This window comes from Ranitomeya variabilis, chromosome 2 (genome assembly GCF_051348905.1).
Source record: "Ranitomeya variabilis isolate aRanVar5 chromosome 2, aRanVar5.hap1, whole genome shotgun sequence".
Classification (NCBI taxonomy): domain Eukaryota; kingdom Metazoa; phylum Chordata; class Amphibia; order Anura; family Dendrobatidae; genus Ranitomeya; species Ranitomeya variabilis.
Genome location: NC_135233.1, coordinates 577,604,081 through 577,619,101, shown reverse-complemented (window position 1 = coordinate 577,619,101; position 15,021 = coordinate 577,604,081). Strand labels below are relative to the sequence as shown.

Below are 15,021 nucleotides of genomic sequence, written 5' to 3'. Positions count from 1 at the left end.
ATTTTCCCGAAATTTACACTCAACAAGCAAAAATTGACTTGTCTCGGGTTCCTGACAGCCTATGGGCAAAAGGAGACACTGATGTAGGATTTTTATCAGTAGCTCCTATACTGTTAGAAACTGCCCCGGGAACCATTTTACCTCAGCTCAGGCAATACCCCATCAGCGCCCAGCAAGAACAGGCGATTTCTCAACAAATTCAGGATTATGTGTTACAAGGTGTTTTGGTAGAAATCAGGTCACCCGCCAATACACCCTTATATCCTGTTAAAAAGAAAGTGTCCTCCAAAGAAACTATGGTGAAATATCGCATGGTGCACGACTTACGGGAAATCAATAAGGTTTTGGCACCGGTCACCCCTGTGGTACCGAATCCTCATACCTTACTGTCTCAAATTCCCAGCACTGCTGCATATTTTATGGTAATTGACTTATCAAACGCATTTTTTTCTGTGCCACTACATAAGAACTGTTGGCATTTGTTTGCCTTTACATTCAAGGGTAAACAATTAGCATGGACAAGATTGCCACAAGGTATGGTACACTCACCAACTTTGTACTCTGAAGCAATGCAGACCGTGCTGAAAAATTTCACCCCAGAACCAGGAGTAGTCATTCTACAGTATGTAGATGACTTACTTATTTGTTGCCCTGATGAGCAGACGGCAGTTACCTCAACTGTTAATTTCTTAATTTTCCTAGCGCAAGAAGGCTGTAAAGTAAATAGACAGAAACTCCAGGCTTGTCAACAAACAGTCGTGTTTTTAGGTCACTGCATATCACAGGGCATCAGACACCTCACACCTCAACGTACGGAAGCCATACGTAACATGCTTGAACCCAGGAATCACAAACAGCTGCGTGCTTTCCTAGGTATTGTTTCACACTGTAGACAGTGGATCATACATGCAAGTCAACTCATGCAGCCTTTATATGACTGTATTGCCAACACACCATATTCACTCAGTGAAGAGGCTAAACAGTCATTTTCCTCTTTGAAAACAGCACTGGTATCAGCTCCGGCTTTGGGACTCCCAGACTACACTAAACCTTTTCAATTGATGGCAGCTGAGATATCCTCACATGCTACAGGGGTGCTCACACAAAAACATGGAAACAAACAGAGACCTGTGGCATACATATCAGCTCATCTGGACCCTGTAGCTAGAGCCGCACCTTCTTGTGTAAAGGTACCGTCACACTAAGCAACGTCGCCAGCGATCTGTGACGTTGCAGCGTCCTAGGTAGCGATATCGCTGTATTTGACACGCAGCAGCGATCTGGATCCCGCTGTGAAATTGCTGGTCGCTGCTAGAAGGTCTGCACTTTATTTGGTCGCTAGGTCGCCGTGTATCGCCGTGTTTGACAGCAAAAGCAACCATACCAGCGACATTTTACGCTGGTAACCAGGGTAAACATCGGGTTACTAAGCGCAGGGCCGCGCTTAGTAACCCGATGTTTACCCTGGTTACCAGCGTAAAATGTAAAAAAACCCAAACACTACATACTCACATGCGTCCCCCCGGCGTCCGCTTCCCACACTGACTGAGCGCCGCAAATTGAAAGTGAAAGCACAGCACAGCGGTGACGTCACCGCTGTGCCCTGCTACTGCCGGCGCTCAGTCATTACAGGAAGCGGACGCCGGGGGACGCATGTAAGTATGTACTTACATTTTACGCTGGTAACCAGGGTAAACATCGGGTTACTAAGCGCGGCCCTGCGCTTAGCAACCCGATGTTTACCCTGGTTACCCGGGGACCTCGGCATCGTTGGTCGCTGGAGAGCGGTCTGTGTGACAGCTCTCCAGCGACCACACAGCGACGCTGCAGCGATCGGCATCGCTGTCGCTATCGCTGCAGCGTCGCTTAGTGTGACGGTACCCTAAGAGTAGTAGCCGCAATTTCACTGTTATTAGATAAAGCTTCTGAGATTGTTCTTGATCACCCACTTCTAGTTCAGACCACTCATGATGTACATGGCATTCTTAACCAGGTCCAACCTAAACATATTTCAATGGCCAGACACCTCCGTCTCCAATGTTCCCTACTACTGCCGCCCAACATTTCCTTTGCCAGGGTTCAGACTCTTAATCTCGCGTCTTTGCTCCCTTTAGAGTCTGAGGGGGGTACCATACCTGAGGAAACTGCACTCTCCAACTCCTTTGACCCATCAAAGTCAATGCATGATTGTGTACAATTAATGGAACAAGAGACTCAGGGCTTATGTAATGTACGTGACAAGCCACTCTGTAATGCTACATTTGAACTTTTCATAGATGGCAGTAGATATGCAGATATGAATGGACAATTTCATACAGGTTATGCGGTAGTAACTCAGCATGAAGTGCTGAAAGCAGAACCTCTCCCTGCTAATCAGTCTGCACAAGAAGCAGAACTTACGGCATTGGTTGAAGCTCTAAAAATAGCCAAAGATCAGACAGCAAACATATACACTGATTCTAGATATGCATATGGCATTATTTTCGATTTTGGCGTAATATGGAGAGCCAGAGGTTATATGACTGCTTCAGGCCAACCTGTTAAACATGCCTCCCTCATTAGACAGATTCTGGAGGCAGCACAAGAAACTAAAGAAATAGCGGTGATAAAGGTAGCTGCACATGTGAGACTCGACACCGAGGAAGCCAGGGGTAACGATAAAGCCGATAAGGCAGCAAAACAGGCAGCACGTAAACCCTTACATCATGCCCACACACTAGATAGCTCTGAAGATGATGAGGAGAGATTGAAGGAAGCTCAGAAACAGGTAGATGACGAAGAACGAGGGCAGTGGCAGAAAAAAGGGGCAGAAGATCAGCAAGGATTATGGAAAAAAGGAACTTTGTTGTGTTTACCCAGAGCCTGGTACCCCGCAGTGGCGAGTGACCTCCACCTACCTACGCATGTATCGGCAAACGGTATGACGCTCAAGGTAAAAGAAAGGTGGTTGGCTCCAGGCTTTGGTAATTTCGCTCGGAACATGTGTGCTGCATGCGCTATATGCCTGGCACACAATCCAGGTCAGACCATTAAAACCCCAACCAAGCATCATGTAAGACCACTGTATCCCTTTCAAAGACTCCAGATCGACTACATCCAGCTTCCTAGGTACAATGGATACGAATATGTGCTTGTGTGTGTGGACATGTTCTCAGGGTGGCCAGAGGCTTATCCAGTTCGTAAAGCCTCAGCAAAAACTACTGCCATTAAAATAGCACATGAACTGATACCCCGTTACGGCATGCCTGAGGTGATCGAGTCAGATAGGGGTACCCATTTTACTGGAGAAATATTCCAGAATGTTATGAAAATGTTGGGAGTAGAAAACCAGTTTCACACTCCGTATCACCCACAGAGTTCAGGTAAAGTGGAAAGATTAAATGGAACAATAAAATTAAAAATCCAGAAGGCCATGGCAGAAACAGGAAAGCCTTGCACCGAGTGTCTACCACTTGCCCTGTATTCCATCCGAAACGCCCCAAGGGGGAAGGCTAAGCTGTCACCACATGAGATTCTTTTTGGTAGAGCAGCAAATTTGGGTTGTTATTTTCCACAACAACTGATGTTGAATACTGAGACTTTAACTGCTTATGTACAAGAATTACAAAAACGTTTAACTAAAGTGCATTCGCAAGTTTTTGCTTCCCTTCCAGATCCAGAAAATCTCGAAGGAGGCCACAAGTTGGAACCTGGTGATCAAATCTACGTGAAAAGACACACCAGAAAGACTCTGGAACCGAGATTTGACGGACCTTTCCAAGTCCTGTTAACAACTCCAACAGCAGTCAAGCTTGAAGGAAAGGCATCATGGATACATGCAAGCCATTGCAAAAAAGCAGTATAAGACTCATGATATTGATGTTAATAATGTTAACACAGATGTGGGATAAATTAGTTAGAGCCACGGATTATCTAGATGACCAGATTTGGGATATATTGGACATATTAAATACTAGTATAGCTGTACAGAATCAGCTTATAATAGTCACTAACCAACATACCCTGGTATTGGATTACCTAACTGCCTCACAAGGGGGTATGTGTCAAATCATCGGACCCACCTGCTGTCATTATATAGACCCAAATAGTACTATGAGTATGAGATTTAAATTAAAAGACGTACAACGACTCAGGGATCAGTATGACAAAGACAATGACCAAAATAAGGATAGCTGGTGGTCAGATACCTTTTCTTTTCTTAACCCGGCCAATTGGTTCAGGGGGTTCGGTGGGTGGGTTACCGGGATTATGCAAAGCCTAATACATACAGTTATGGTTATTGTAATTATACACTCACCGGCCACTTTATTAGGTACACCATGCTAGTAACGGGTTGGACCCCCTTTTGCCTTCAGAACTGCCTCAATTCTTCGTGGCATAGATTCAACAAGGTGCTGGAAGCATTCCTCAGAGATTTTGGTCCATATTGACATGATGGCATCACACAGTTGCCGCAGATTTGTCAGCTGCACATCCCAAAGATGCTCCATACAAGGCAGGATGGATCCATGCTTTCATGTTGTTTACGCCAAATTCTGACCCTACCATCCGAATGTCGCAGCAGAAATCGAGACTCATCAGACCAAGCAACGTTTTTCCAATCTTCTACTGTCCAATTTCGATGAGCTTGTACAAATTGTAGCCTCAGTTTCCTGTTCTTAGCTGAAAGGAGTGGTACCCGGTGTGGTCTTCTGCTGCTGTAGCCCATCTGCCTCAAAGTTCGACGCACTGTGCGTTCAGAGATGCTCTTAGGCCTACCTTGGTTGTAACGGGTGGCGATTTGAGTCACTGTTGCCTTTCTATCAGCTCGAACCAGTCTGCCCATTCTCCTCTGACCTCTGGCATCAACAAGGCATTTCCGCCCACAGAACTGCCGCTCACTGGATTTTTTTTCTTTTTCGGACCATTCTCTGTAAACCCTAGAGATGGTTGTGCGTGAAAATCCCAGTAGATCAGCAGTTTCTGAAATACTCAGACCAGCCCTTCTGGCACCAACAACCATGCCACGTTCAAAGGCACTCAAATCACCTTTCTTCCCCATACTGATGCTCGGTTTGAACTGCAGGAGATTGTCTTGACCATGTCTACATGCCTAAATGCACTGAGTTGCCGCCATGTGATTGGCTGATTAGAAATTAAGTGTTAACAAGAAGTTGGACAGGTGTACCTAATAAAGTGGCCAGTGAGTGTATATGTATTATTCAAGGTTGTACTCAAGGGTATCTCGGTATGCACAAATAAATTTTGTGTAATGGATACGAGAATATAAAGTTTTTTTGTTTTTTTTTTGTTTGTTTTTTGTTGTAAGATCACAAAAAGAATGACTAAAATGATTGTCTATATGACAAGGTTTTGAATGGAATATGTCAAAGGGGGGATTGTGAAGAGCAGAACAAAAATGATTACCTTAATGAACCAAAAAAAAAAGAATTTGTGATAAATATTGACATGTCCATTCAAGGACATTTTAGCTATAGTATGAAATCCTGTTTTTCTTGTCTGTGGAATTGCCTTTGTACTGTTTGTTGTGAAACTGCCGCCCACGAAACTGTTTCTTTCTTTCTTTCCTGTTTTGTCTCTTTGTTTAAACATGTAAAACTTGTATAACCACTAAACCTACCGATACAACTATATAAAGAAGGGATAGCACCTTGAAGGCAGGCGTGCTTCAGAGACTTCCCAGTGATACACTATACAAGACGTGTCTTGTGTATTATTTCTGGTGATTCCCCACTTCCAAAGGCTACTCCGACTGAGTGTGATCCTGACAATATCTACGGGTTCAGTCCAAAAGTCTTCATTGTATACAAAAGCAGAGTTGAGCCTCACCTTTCTCTTGATATGCTCCAGCAAATGTTCATGGCCTTGCAGGAAGTACAGATGTTGAAACTCTGTGTCGTCCCTCTCTGGCTTCACCAGTCCTCCTTGTTCAATATTCACCACTTTTCTAAATCCATCTAAAAATAAAAATGAAATGGGCTAAATATTAGGAATTCACAGGTCCGTTAAAACAGACTGACTTTGATCCGATTTTCATTAATTTTTGACCTATGTGCCCATTTTATTATCAGTGTGCCATCCCTTTTTCTCATAAATTAAAAACCCTGAATTTTAGCATGAGGGCAGATGCAGAAAAGCGTATTTTCAGTCCGAGTGCGATCCAACAAAACATCTGATCGCATCCGGACCATTGTTAGTCTATGGGGCAGTGCATACATCTGATTTTTTCCTTGGGCAGAGACTTTCCAAGAAAAAAATCACCGTATACAGTTTAATCCGATATTTGGATCGCATTCGTCCATGCAAGTCAATGAGTGTGTGAGAAACATCAGACTGCACTCAGATGTAATCCTAGGGCACTCCGATTTTTGCACAAGATTTTTGGACAAGATAATTTTTTTTTCATTTTCTCCACATCCAAGAGAATCGGATCATATTGTGATCGCATTCTGATCAGCGTTTGATCAGTGTGTGATTTGTATAATAGGCCCGTTTCTCCTGAATGAGAGAATCTATGTCCGTCTGCACCTGCCCTAAGTTCAGATGAGCGTATGAAAAGTCGCCTGTTTTTGACATCCATATGACATCCATTTATTTTACATCTAGTATTAAAAAAACTCAAGGCAAAAATGCAGTTTCCTACTTAATCTCTTGCGCACATGGAAAGCACAAGGACCAAAAATACATTTGTGTGATCATACGCGTAATGAAAAATGGCGACCACTTGGATGCAACACAGATGGAAACAGTATGCGCTGTCTGCTGTTTGCGCTGACCATTTTGCTTGAATGGACGCATTTGATGATATACTTACACATATTTAACTGCCTCACAAAACTGGCCATGTTATTGTGCTTGAAGTACTTGGGCAGGACTTCCTTGGCAAACCTGCCTTGGTCGAAGACATGGAAACTGGTTCCATTCTGAAAAAGAGCAAAACTAGGAAGAGCAAAGATTGAAAACACCAACATTTACAACAAGCTGCTATTTAAAAGGAATATGACATAAAATCAACAAAAACGCCATTTACCTACAGATATAGGGTTAAGGTACCTTCACACTAAGCGACTTTGCAGCGAGAACGACGACGATCCGTGACTTTGCAGCGTCCTGGATAGCGATCTCGTTGTGTTTGACACGCAGCAGCGATCTGGATCCCGCTGTGATATCACTGGTCGGAGCTAGAAGTCCAGAACTTTATTTCGTCGCTTGATCACCCGCTGTCATCGCTGTATCGGTGTGTGTGACACCGATACAGCGATGTGTTCACTTGTAACCAGGGTAAACATCGGGTTACTAAGTGCAGGGCCGCGCTTAGTAACCCGATATTTACCCTGGTTACCATTGTAAAAGTAAAAAAAAAACAGTACATACTCACCTTCTGATGTCTGTCACGTCCCCAGGCGTTCACAGGGTTACGCGCTGCTGCTCAGAGCTTCCTGCATTGAATGTGTCAGCACTGGCAGTAAAGCAGAGCACAGCGGTGACGTCACCAGCAGCGCGTAACCCTGTGGACGCCGGGGGACGTGACTGACATCAGAAGGTGAGTATGTAGTGTTTTTTTTTTTACTTTTACAATGGTAACCAGGGTAAATATCGGGTTACTAAGCGCGGCCCTGCACTTAGTAACCCGATGTTTACCCTGGTTACCCGGGTGCTGCAGGGGGACTTCGGCATCGTTGAAGACAGTTTCAACGATGCTGAAGTTGTTCCCCTGATCGTTGGTCGCTGGAGAGAGCTGTCTGTGTGACAGCTTCCCAGCGACCTAAACAGCGACGTTGCAGCGATCGGCTCGTTGTCTATATCGCTGCAGCGTCGCTGAGTGTGACGGTACCTTTAAAGGAAACTTGACATTACCAAAAACACTATCAACCTGCAGAAATAGGGTTAATCTAATCCTATTTACCTGCTTCTGGTAAGTTGTAGGAGATGCTTGATTGGATTAAGATCTGGAGACTTTGAAGGCCAAGTCAACATCTTGAACTCTTGCTCACATTCCTCAAACCATTCCTGAATAGTTCTCGCAATGTGTGATAGCTACGGAATACCACTGTTCTAATTGCTTCTTTGTTCAATCAGACCAGGCAGGTTAGTCTTTTCTCCCAATGAATGTTGGGCATCCATGTCCCTTTTTGGCTTGTGCAGCTCACATACGCAGAGCTGCTGAGCTCAGTGATAGGCTGCATTGCTGTTGACATGATGTCACCACTGCAGCCTATACAAAGTCCCCGGTCAGCGGAGGAGACACAAAACTGGACCCAAAGAGGGTGAGTATTGAATGATTTTGTTATTTTTAAGGCACAGAACTTGGCGGTAATACTACAAGGAGGCAAAGGGCTTGTCAGTTACACAATACATAGAATTGTCTCTTTTTATAACAACAGATGGTCCTCATCAGCGACAAACTCAGGCCAACTACTCTGTGGGTTCCACATCACTATCACAGTCCTCCACGCATTGTCTTCCCGATGCAGAGCACAACTTCTTTTAGAGATGCACTCTTTCTTTCAGCACCGGTCTCCCTCTGGGGGCCACATTTTTTTCCTTCTGTCCCAGGCCACGGCAGAGATTGGTATCAGCAGCCGCAGCTCCTCCCATGAGCACCACTCAACATCCGGACTAGAGCCCATTCATCAGTGCTAGAAAACCAAGACCCTTGATAAACAGGTGTCAGAAACTCTGTCTCAGGCAAAAGTGCTAGTCAAATTTTTAATATGCCACTATAATGCTACCAAATAATGTCAATTCGAAACAGAAGTTACAGCTTAACACATTGGAAACATTGCCAGATTCAATACCTGTCAGACTGCCCAAATAATGTAAGGGTCAACAGAGCATGTCTTTATTTTAGCACAGAGGAGATAGATTAGTAGCTTCTAAGATTATGGTACATCTCTTCTGTGGAAATAAGGATTCAGGCATGGTGTAATTCAGCATGCCCATGTCACGATTCCTCCACTCAGTGAGTGGTTGCTATGCTGTCCTCTGGAAACTGTGTCTTGCTGAGATGTCGGTGTTTTGATTGACAGCTTGGCTGTCCATTCCTGTGATGGACTTGCTGAGATGTCGGTGCTTTGATTGACAGCTCATCTGTCCAATCTGTGATGGACTTGCTGAGCTGTCAGTGCTTTGATTGACAGCTCAGCTGTCCAATCTGTGACTGGGAGGTGCGGGACTTTCTCCAGGTGTTTGGTGTTCTGGAGATTTCCCAGCTACTTACTGACATATGTAGTTTGTGCTTCCTGGTGAGTGTTAGCCTGGTTCTGTTGTTCTGACTTCTGATCTTCTGTTGTCTGATCTTGGAACCATGTTCTGGTTCTGACTACCCCTATGACTGGTCTTTTGGCTTTGATCCGCCATCTCTTGTTATTGACCCTGGACTGTGACCTGACTTACACCTTTGTCTTTTCCCTTGGTTGTCTATGTACTTTCTTGGTATTGACCCCGGAAGGCCTGACACTTGTGCCTCACGGTCTGTCCGTGAGTAGTGACTAGCGTCGCAGCCCATCCTTTCTTCACGGATAATAGGAGTGCACATTAGACCGTTGACCAGTTCTACCAATACCAACTTGGCCATTAATATTTTGTTTCCATAACTATGGTCCATTGTTATGATCCTTAGTGGTTGAGGATCACAAATTACTCCAGCTAAGTAACAAACATAGGACAAGCTCTAGGGAGGTGGCAAGCTGGACTGACCGCAAATCTGAACCTAACCAAACACACTAGAAGTAGCCGGTGAACGTGCCTGAATTCCTAGACGTCTCGAGCCAGCCTAAGGAACTAACTACCCCTAGAGAGAAAGAAAGACCTCTCTTGCCTCCAGAGAAATAATCCCCAAAGATATAGAAGCCCCCAACAAATAATAACGGTGAGGTAAGAGGAAGGCACATACACAGGGGTGAAAGCAGATTCAGCAAATGAGGCCCACTAATACTAGATAGCAGAAAATAGAAAAGGGAATCTATGCGGTCAGTAAAAAACCCTTACAAAATATCCACTCTGAGATTTCAAGAACCCCCACACCAACTAACGGTGTGGGGGGAGAAACTCAGTCCCCTAGAGCAACCAGCAAGCGAAGAAATCACATTTTAGCGAGCTGGACTAAAAACATAATGAACACTGATAATCAAAAAATGATCAAACAAAAACTTAGCTTGTCTTGGAGAGACTGGGAGCAAGGTAGACAACACGGAATCTGAAGAGCACTGAATACATTGATAGCAGGCAAGGAACTGAGTATCCAGGTGGGCTAAATAGAAAACCAACCAAGGATAACGAACCAGCTGATGAAGCCAACCTGCAGAAAGACAACACTACACAGTACCGCTTGTGACCACTAGAGGGAGCCCAGAAATAGAGTTCACAACAGTCCATACAGCTTGCATCAGACTTCAGGAGCCTTTTACATGTGCTTTGATGGATAACAAAGAGCTACATGACTCCACATGAGAAGTTTTCACTGTGTGTAATAAAATGTAAAATTTTACATCGGTGTAAATGTTATTTTTTTTATAAACATAGTGAAAAATCATGATATGGGGCCAAGAGTGGTCTAACCACCTGAAACGCGTTGATTTCTCTATGATTTTATCTTTTTCTACATGTGCTATCATGGATAATAATTGAAGAAAATGTAAGTTTTTACAAGCTCAAGTGCTTGATTAACTATATATATTTATTTAACCCCCTAGTGACCGAGCCCATTTTGACCTTAATGACCACGCCAAATTTTACAATTCTGACCACTGTCACTTTATGTGGTAATAACTCTGGAACCCTTCAACGGATCTTACTGATTCAGTGCTAATTTTCTCGTGACATATTGTACTTCATGATAGTGGTAAAAAAATGTTCTATATGAATTGCGTTTATTTGTGAAAATATTGCAATTCGAGTGAAAATTTTGATGAAAAAAAATCGCAATTTTCAAACTTTCAATCTTTATATCCTTAAACCGGTTAGTCATGCTGTACAAAATAAGGAATAAATAACATTTCCCGTATGTCTACTTTACATCTGCATTATTTTTCAAACTTCATTTTATTTTGTTAGTTTGTTAGATGGGTTAAAAGTGTAGCAGAAATTTCTAATTTTTCAACAAATGTACAAAACCTGTTTCTTTATGGACCTATTCAGATTAAAATAGATTTTGAGGGGCCTATATATTGGAAATTCCCCAATAGTGATATCATTGGAAACCACACCCCTCAAAAACGTCAAATCTGGTGTCAGGAAAATTTTTAACCCTTCAGGTGCTACACGTGAATTAATGCAATGTGGAATGAAAAAAAAAATACCTCTAAAATGTTGCTTTTTAGCTCCAATTTTTTCACTTTTGCAAGAGGTAACAACAAAAAATTGACCTCCATAGTTTGTTACCCACTTTCTTATGAGCGCAGCAATACCTCACATGTAGTCAAAAAGTTCTGTATTGATAAACGGCAGGGCTTGGAATGGAAGGAGCAACATTTCAATTTTGGAAAACAAATTTGGCTGAAGTAGACACTGGGCACCATGTCACATTTGCAGAGCCCCTGCGCTGCCTAAACAGCAGAAATCCCCCACAACTGACCCTATTTTGGAAACTAGACCCCTCAAGGATTTTATCCAGGGGTATAGTGAGCATTTTGAACCCATAGGTACAACACAGAATTTGATAACATTAGGTCATAATATTGAAAATGTTATCATATTGTCGTAATTTTTTTTTCTAACTTTTTCTAAAAACCCTAACCCTAAGCTTAACCCAAACCCTAACGGCAAAGCGTGAAAGAAATAAAAATTATAAAATAAAAAGAAGAAGAATCTGATTATGGAGATGGCACAGGGGGATGACCAAGGAGATGCACAGAGAGGCACAGCCCAAGTGCTATCCTATTTCCTAATTATTGGGCTTTTGAACACTGTGATAGACTCTATCACAGTGATCAAAAGTCAGTAACCAATAGAAAAAATCATTGTGGTTGCCGGCCGGGAGTTTTCGGTGGGCGCACAGCGCATGTGCCTGCCATTTTGCTTCATGAAGAGGAGGAGTAGAACGGAGGATGGTGTCACTGGTGCCGAGGTACCGTGGGGAGCTTGGGTACACCATTTCTCCCTCTTGTGACATGTTATAGCATGTCAAAGGAGAGAGAAATTATTTTTACACTGGATATCACCTTTTTATGAGGTTGACTTGAATCACAGTGATCACGTGATCAGGGACTGGAAAAACTGACTATGATCATGTCCTCCAGGTTCTCAGTTACCTCGTTAGCAGAAACCCCGGAGATTTTCCAACTCTTGGGGCCACTATTACCTTTTTCCAAGGGACTAAGGCCCCTTAGTGTCCGCCATTTTTATGCGTATCGGAGGGCATTAAGGCTTTAGATCATAGAGTCTGCTTACACCATGTGCTCCTTGTCTAGGTAGCCAATCAGACTGAGAGTGAAGCGTGGCCGCTGACCTAGACAATGAACTGACGTTTCTTGTTCTTTCAAGCACTTTGCAATTTTACCCATTTAAGAAATGCGTACACTTGTATTTACTGAAAACTGAATAATTCCCGTTCCACTGCTGGAGGAGGTAAAACTACAGTTTATGGCATGTAATGCACTGTCAAAATTATTCAACCTCCAACGCAAATTAAGCTGTATGCAAAATCTTCAAATTTTCTACTGTTTGCAATAAACCAATGAAACAAAAACAATTTAAATAGCTCAACGTAACTAGTATAACACAAAGGCCACTTTTCATGGCTACTGCAGCCTCAGAATTATTCATCTCAGTGAATAGAATCCCCCAGGAGACTGTGTTCACATGTTCCAGACGTTTGCCAAAAATGCATAGTTTTATCACAATAAGCCAAAATTACGGCAAAAACCCAACGAAACACAATGCGGACGCAACAAGTGAATGCAGCCTGAAAGCACGCAATTGCAAACCATGTGATGTATCAAGCACACCTGATGCAATGATCAATGGTGGCATCAGGTGTGCTGGAGACAAGGTTTCATTGGATTTTGCATGAGATAAAACACATCATATACCAGATTGGACATAAGAGGAGAGTCCAAAAACTTAAGAGTAGACATTGTTGTCTTGCACAAACAAAGTCAAGGAAACACAAAAAGATATCAAAGCCTCTGAGTATTCCTAGAGATTCCTATGGAGGCCAGTAGTCAAAAACCTTCCAGTGACTGCAGAAGACCTGGAGCAACATTTGGTAGCAGCAGACACTGAGGTTTTAGTTTGTACAGAAAAGTGCAAACTGAACACTGAAGGCCTTCCAAACTCCAAGACATAACCTCTACTGATACAAAAGCACAAGAAAGTCACCTCCGATATGCTCAAAACTATCAAATTAAGACACAGAAGTCCTTGGATTCTGCACCATGATGTAATGAAACAAAATTAGAACTTTTCAGGCAAATGGAATAGAAACACTGGAAAACTGCAACATGTGGAGAGCAAAATAAACTCAAGCAAGTATCAGGAAGTTATAGGAACTCCCAACCAGATGATGTTGCAAGCATACCTCAAAGTCCACCAAGGCTTAGTTTCAGAATAAATTCAATGCCGGTAAGCTTATACTCATGAACTAATAAACATTAGTTTCATAAGAAGTCCTGTGAGATTTTTAAGTATCCTGAAAAGTTTCCTGATTTAACCCCAAGGGTGGTTTGCACGTTAATGACCTCGCCAATTTTTACAATTCTGACCACTGTCCCTTTATGAGGTTATAACTCTGAACGCTTCACCGGATCCTGATGATTCTGACAATGTTTTCTCGTGACATATTGTACTTCATGATAGTGGTAAAATTTATTATTACCTGGGTTTATTTGTGAAAAAAATTTAAATTTGGCGAAAATTTTTAAAATTTCGCAATTTTCCAACTTTGAATTTTTATGCCCTTAAATCAATGAGGTATGTCACACAAAATACTTAATAAGTAACATTTCCCACATGTCTACTTTACATCAGTACAATTTTGGAACCAAAATTTTTTTTGTTAGAGAGTTACAAGGGTTAAAAGTTGACCAGCAATTTCTCATTTTTACAACACCATTTTTTTTAGGGACCACATCACATTTGAAGTCACTTTGAGGGGTCTATATGATAGAAAATACCCAAGTGTGACACCATTCTAAAAACTGCACCCCTCAAGCTGCTCAAAACCACATTCAAGAAGTTTATTAACCCTTCAGGTGTTTCACAGGAATTTTTGGAATGTTTAAAAAAAAATGAACATTTAACTTTTTTCACAAAAAATTTATTCAGCTCCAAATTGTTTTATTTTACCAACGGTAACAGGAGAAATTGGACCCCAAAAGTTGTTGTGCAATTTGTCCTGAGTACACTGATACCCCATATGTGGGGGTAAACCACTGGGCGCATGGCAGAGCTCGGAAGGGAAGGAGCGCCGTTTGACTTTTCAATTCAAAATTGACTGGAATTGAGATGGGATGCCATGTTGCGTTTGGAGAGCCCCTGATGTGCCTAAACATTGAAAACCCCCACAAGTGACACCATTTTGGAAAGTAGACCCCCTAAGGAACTTATCTAGATGTGTGGTGAGCACTTTGACCCACCAAGTGCTTCACAGAAGCTTATAATGTAGAGCCGTAAAAATAAAAAATCATATTTTTCACAAAAATGATTTTTTCGCCCTCAATTTTTTATTTTCCTAAGGGTAACAGAAGAAATTGGACCCCAAAAGTCGTTGTGCAATTTGTCCTGAGTACGCTGATACCCCATATGTGGGGGTAAACCACTGTTTGGGTGCATAGCAGAGCTCGGAAGGGAAGGAGCGCCATTTCACTTTTCAATGCAAAATTGACTGGAATTGAGATGGAACGCCATGTCGCGTTTGGAGAGCCCCTGATCTGCCTAAACAATGAAACCCCCCACAAGTTGTTACGCTGCATTCTCATATTTACCTGTCCGGCCGGCGCGCTCCCGACGCTCCTTCCAGCTCTCCGTCTTCCTGCTTCTCCGGCGCTCGTCCATTCTGCGGTCCGCGCATGCGCAGACGCG

General features: G+C 42.8%; 1 protein-coding gene across 1 annotated transcript in view; it reads right to left on the bottom strand.

Annotated features, from left to right (window-relative positions):
* The window catches only part of HSF4 (heat shock transcription factor 4), a 77,711-nt gene that overhangs the window by 48,708 nt on the left and 13,982 nt on the right, over nt 1-15,021 (bottom strand). The window contains exons 2-3 of the mRNA XM_077292766.1: nt 6,815-6,923; nt 5,830-5,957 (exon numbers count right to left, since the gene is read on the bottom strand). Coding sequence (XP_077148881.1) covers nt 5,830-5,957; nt 6,815-6,923 — 237 coding nt within the window. The remainder of the gene's footprint in view (nt 1-5,829; nt 5,958-6,814; nt 6,924-15,021) is intronic.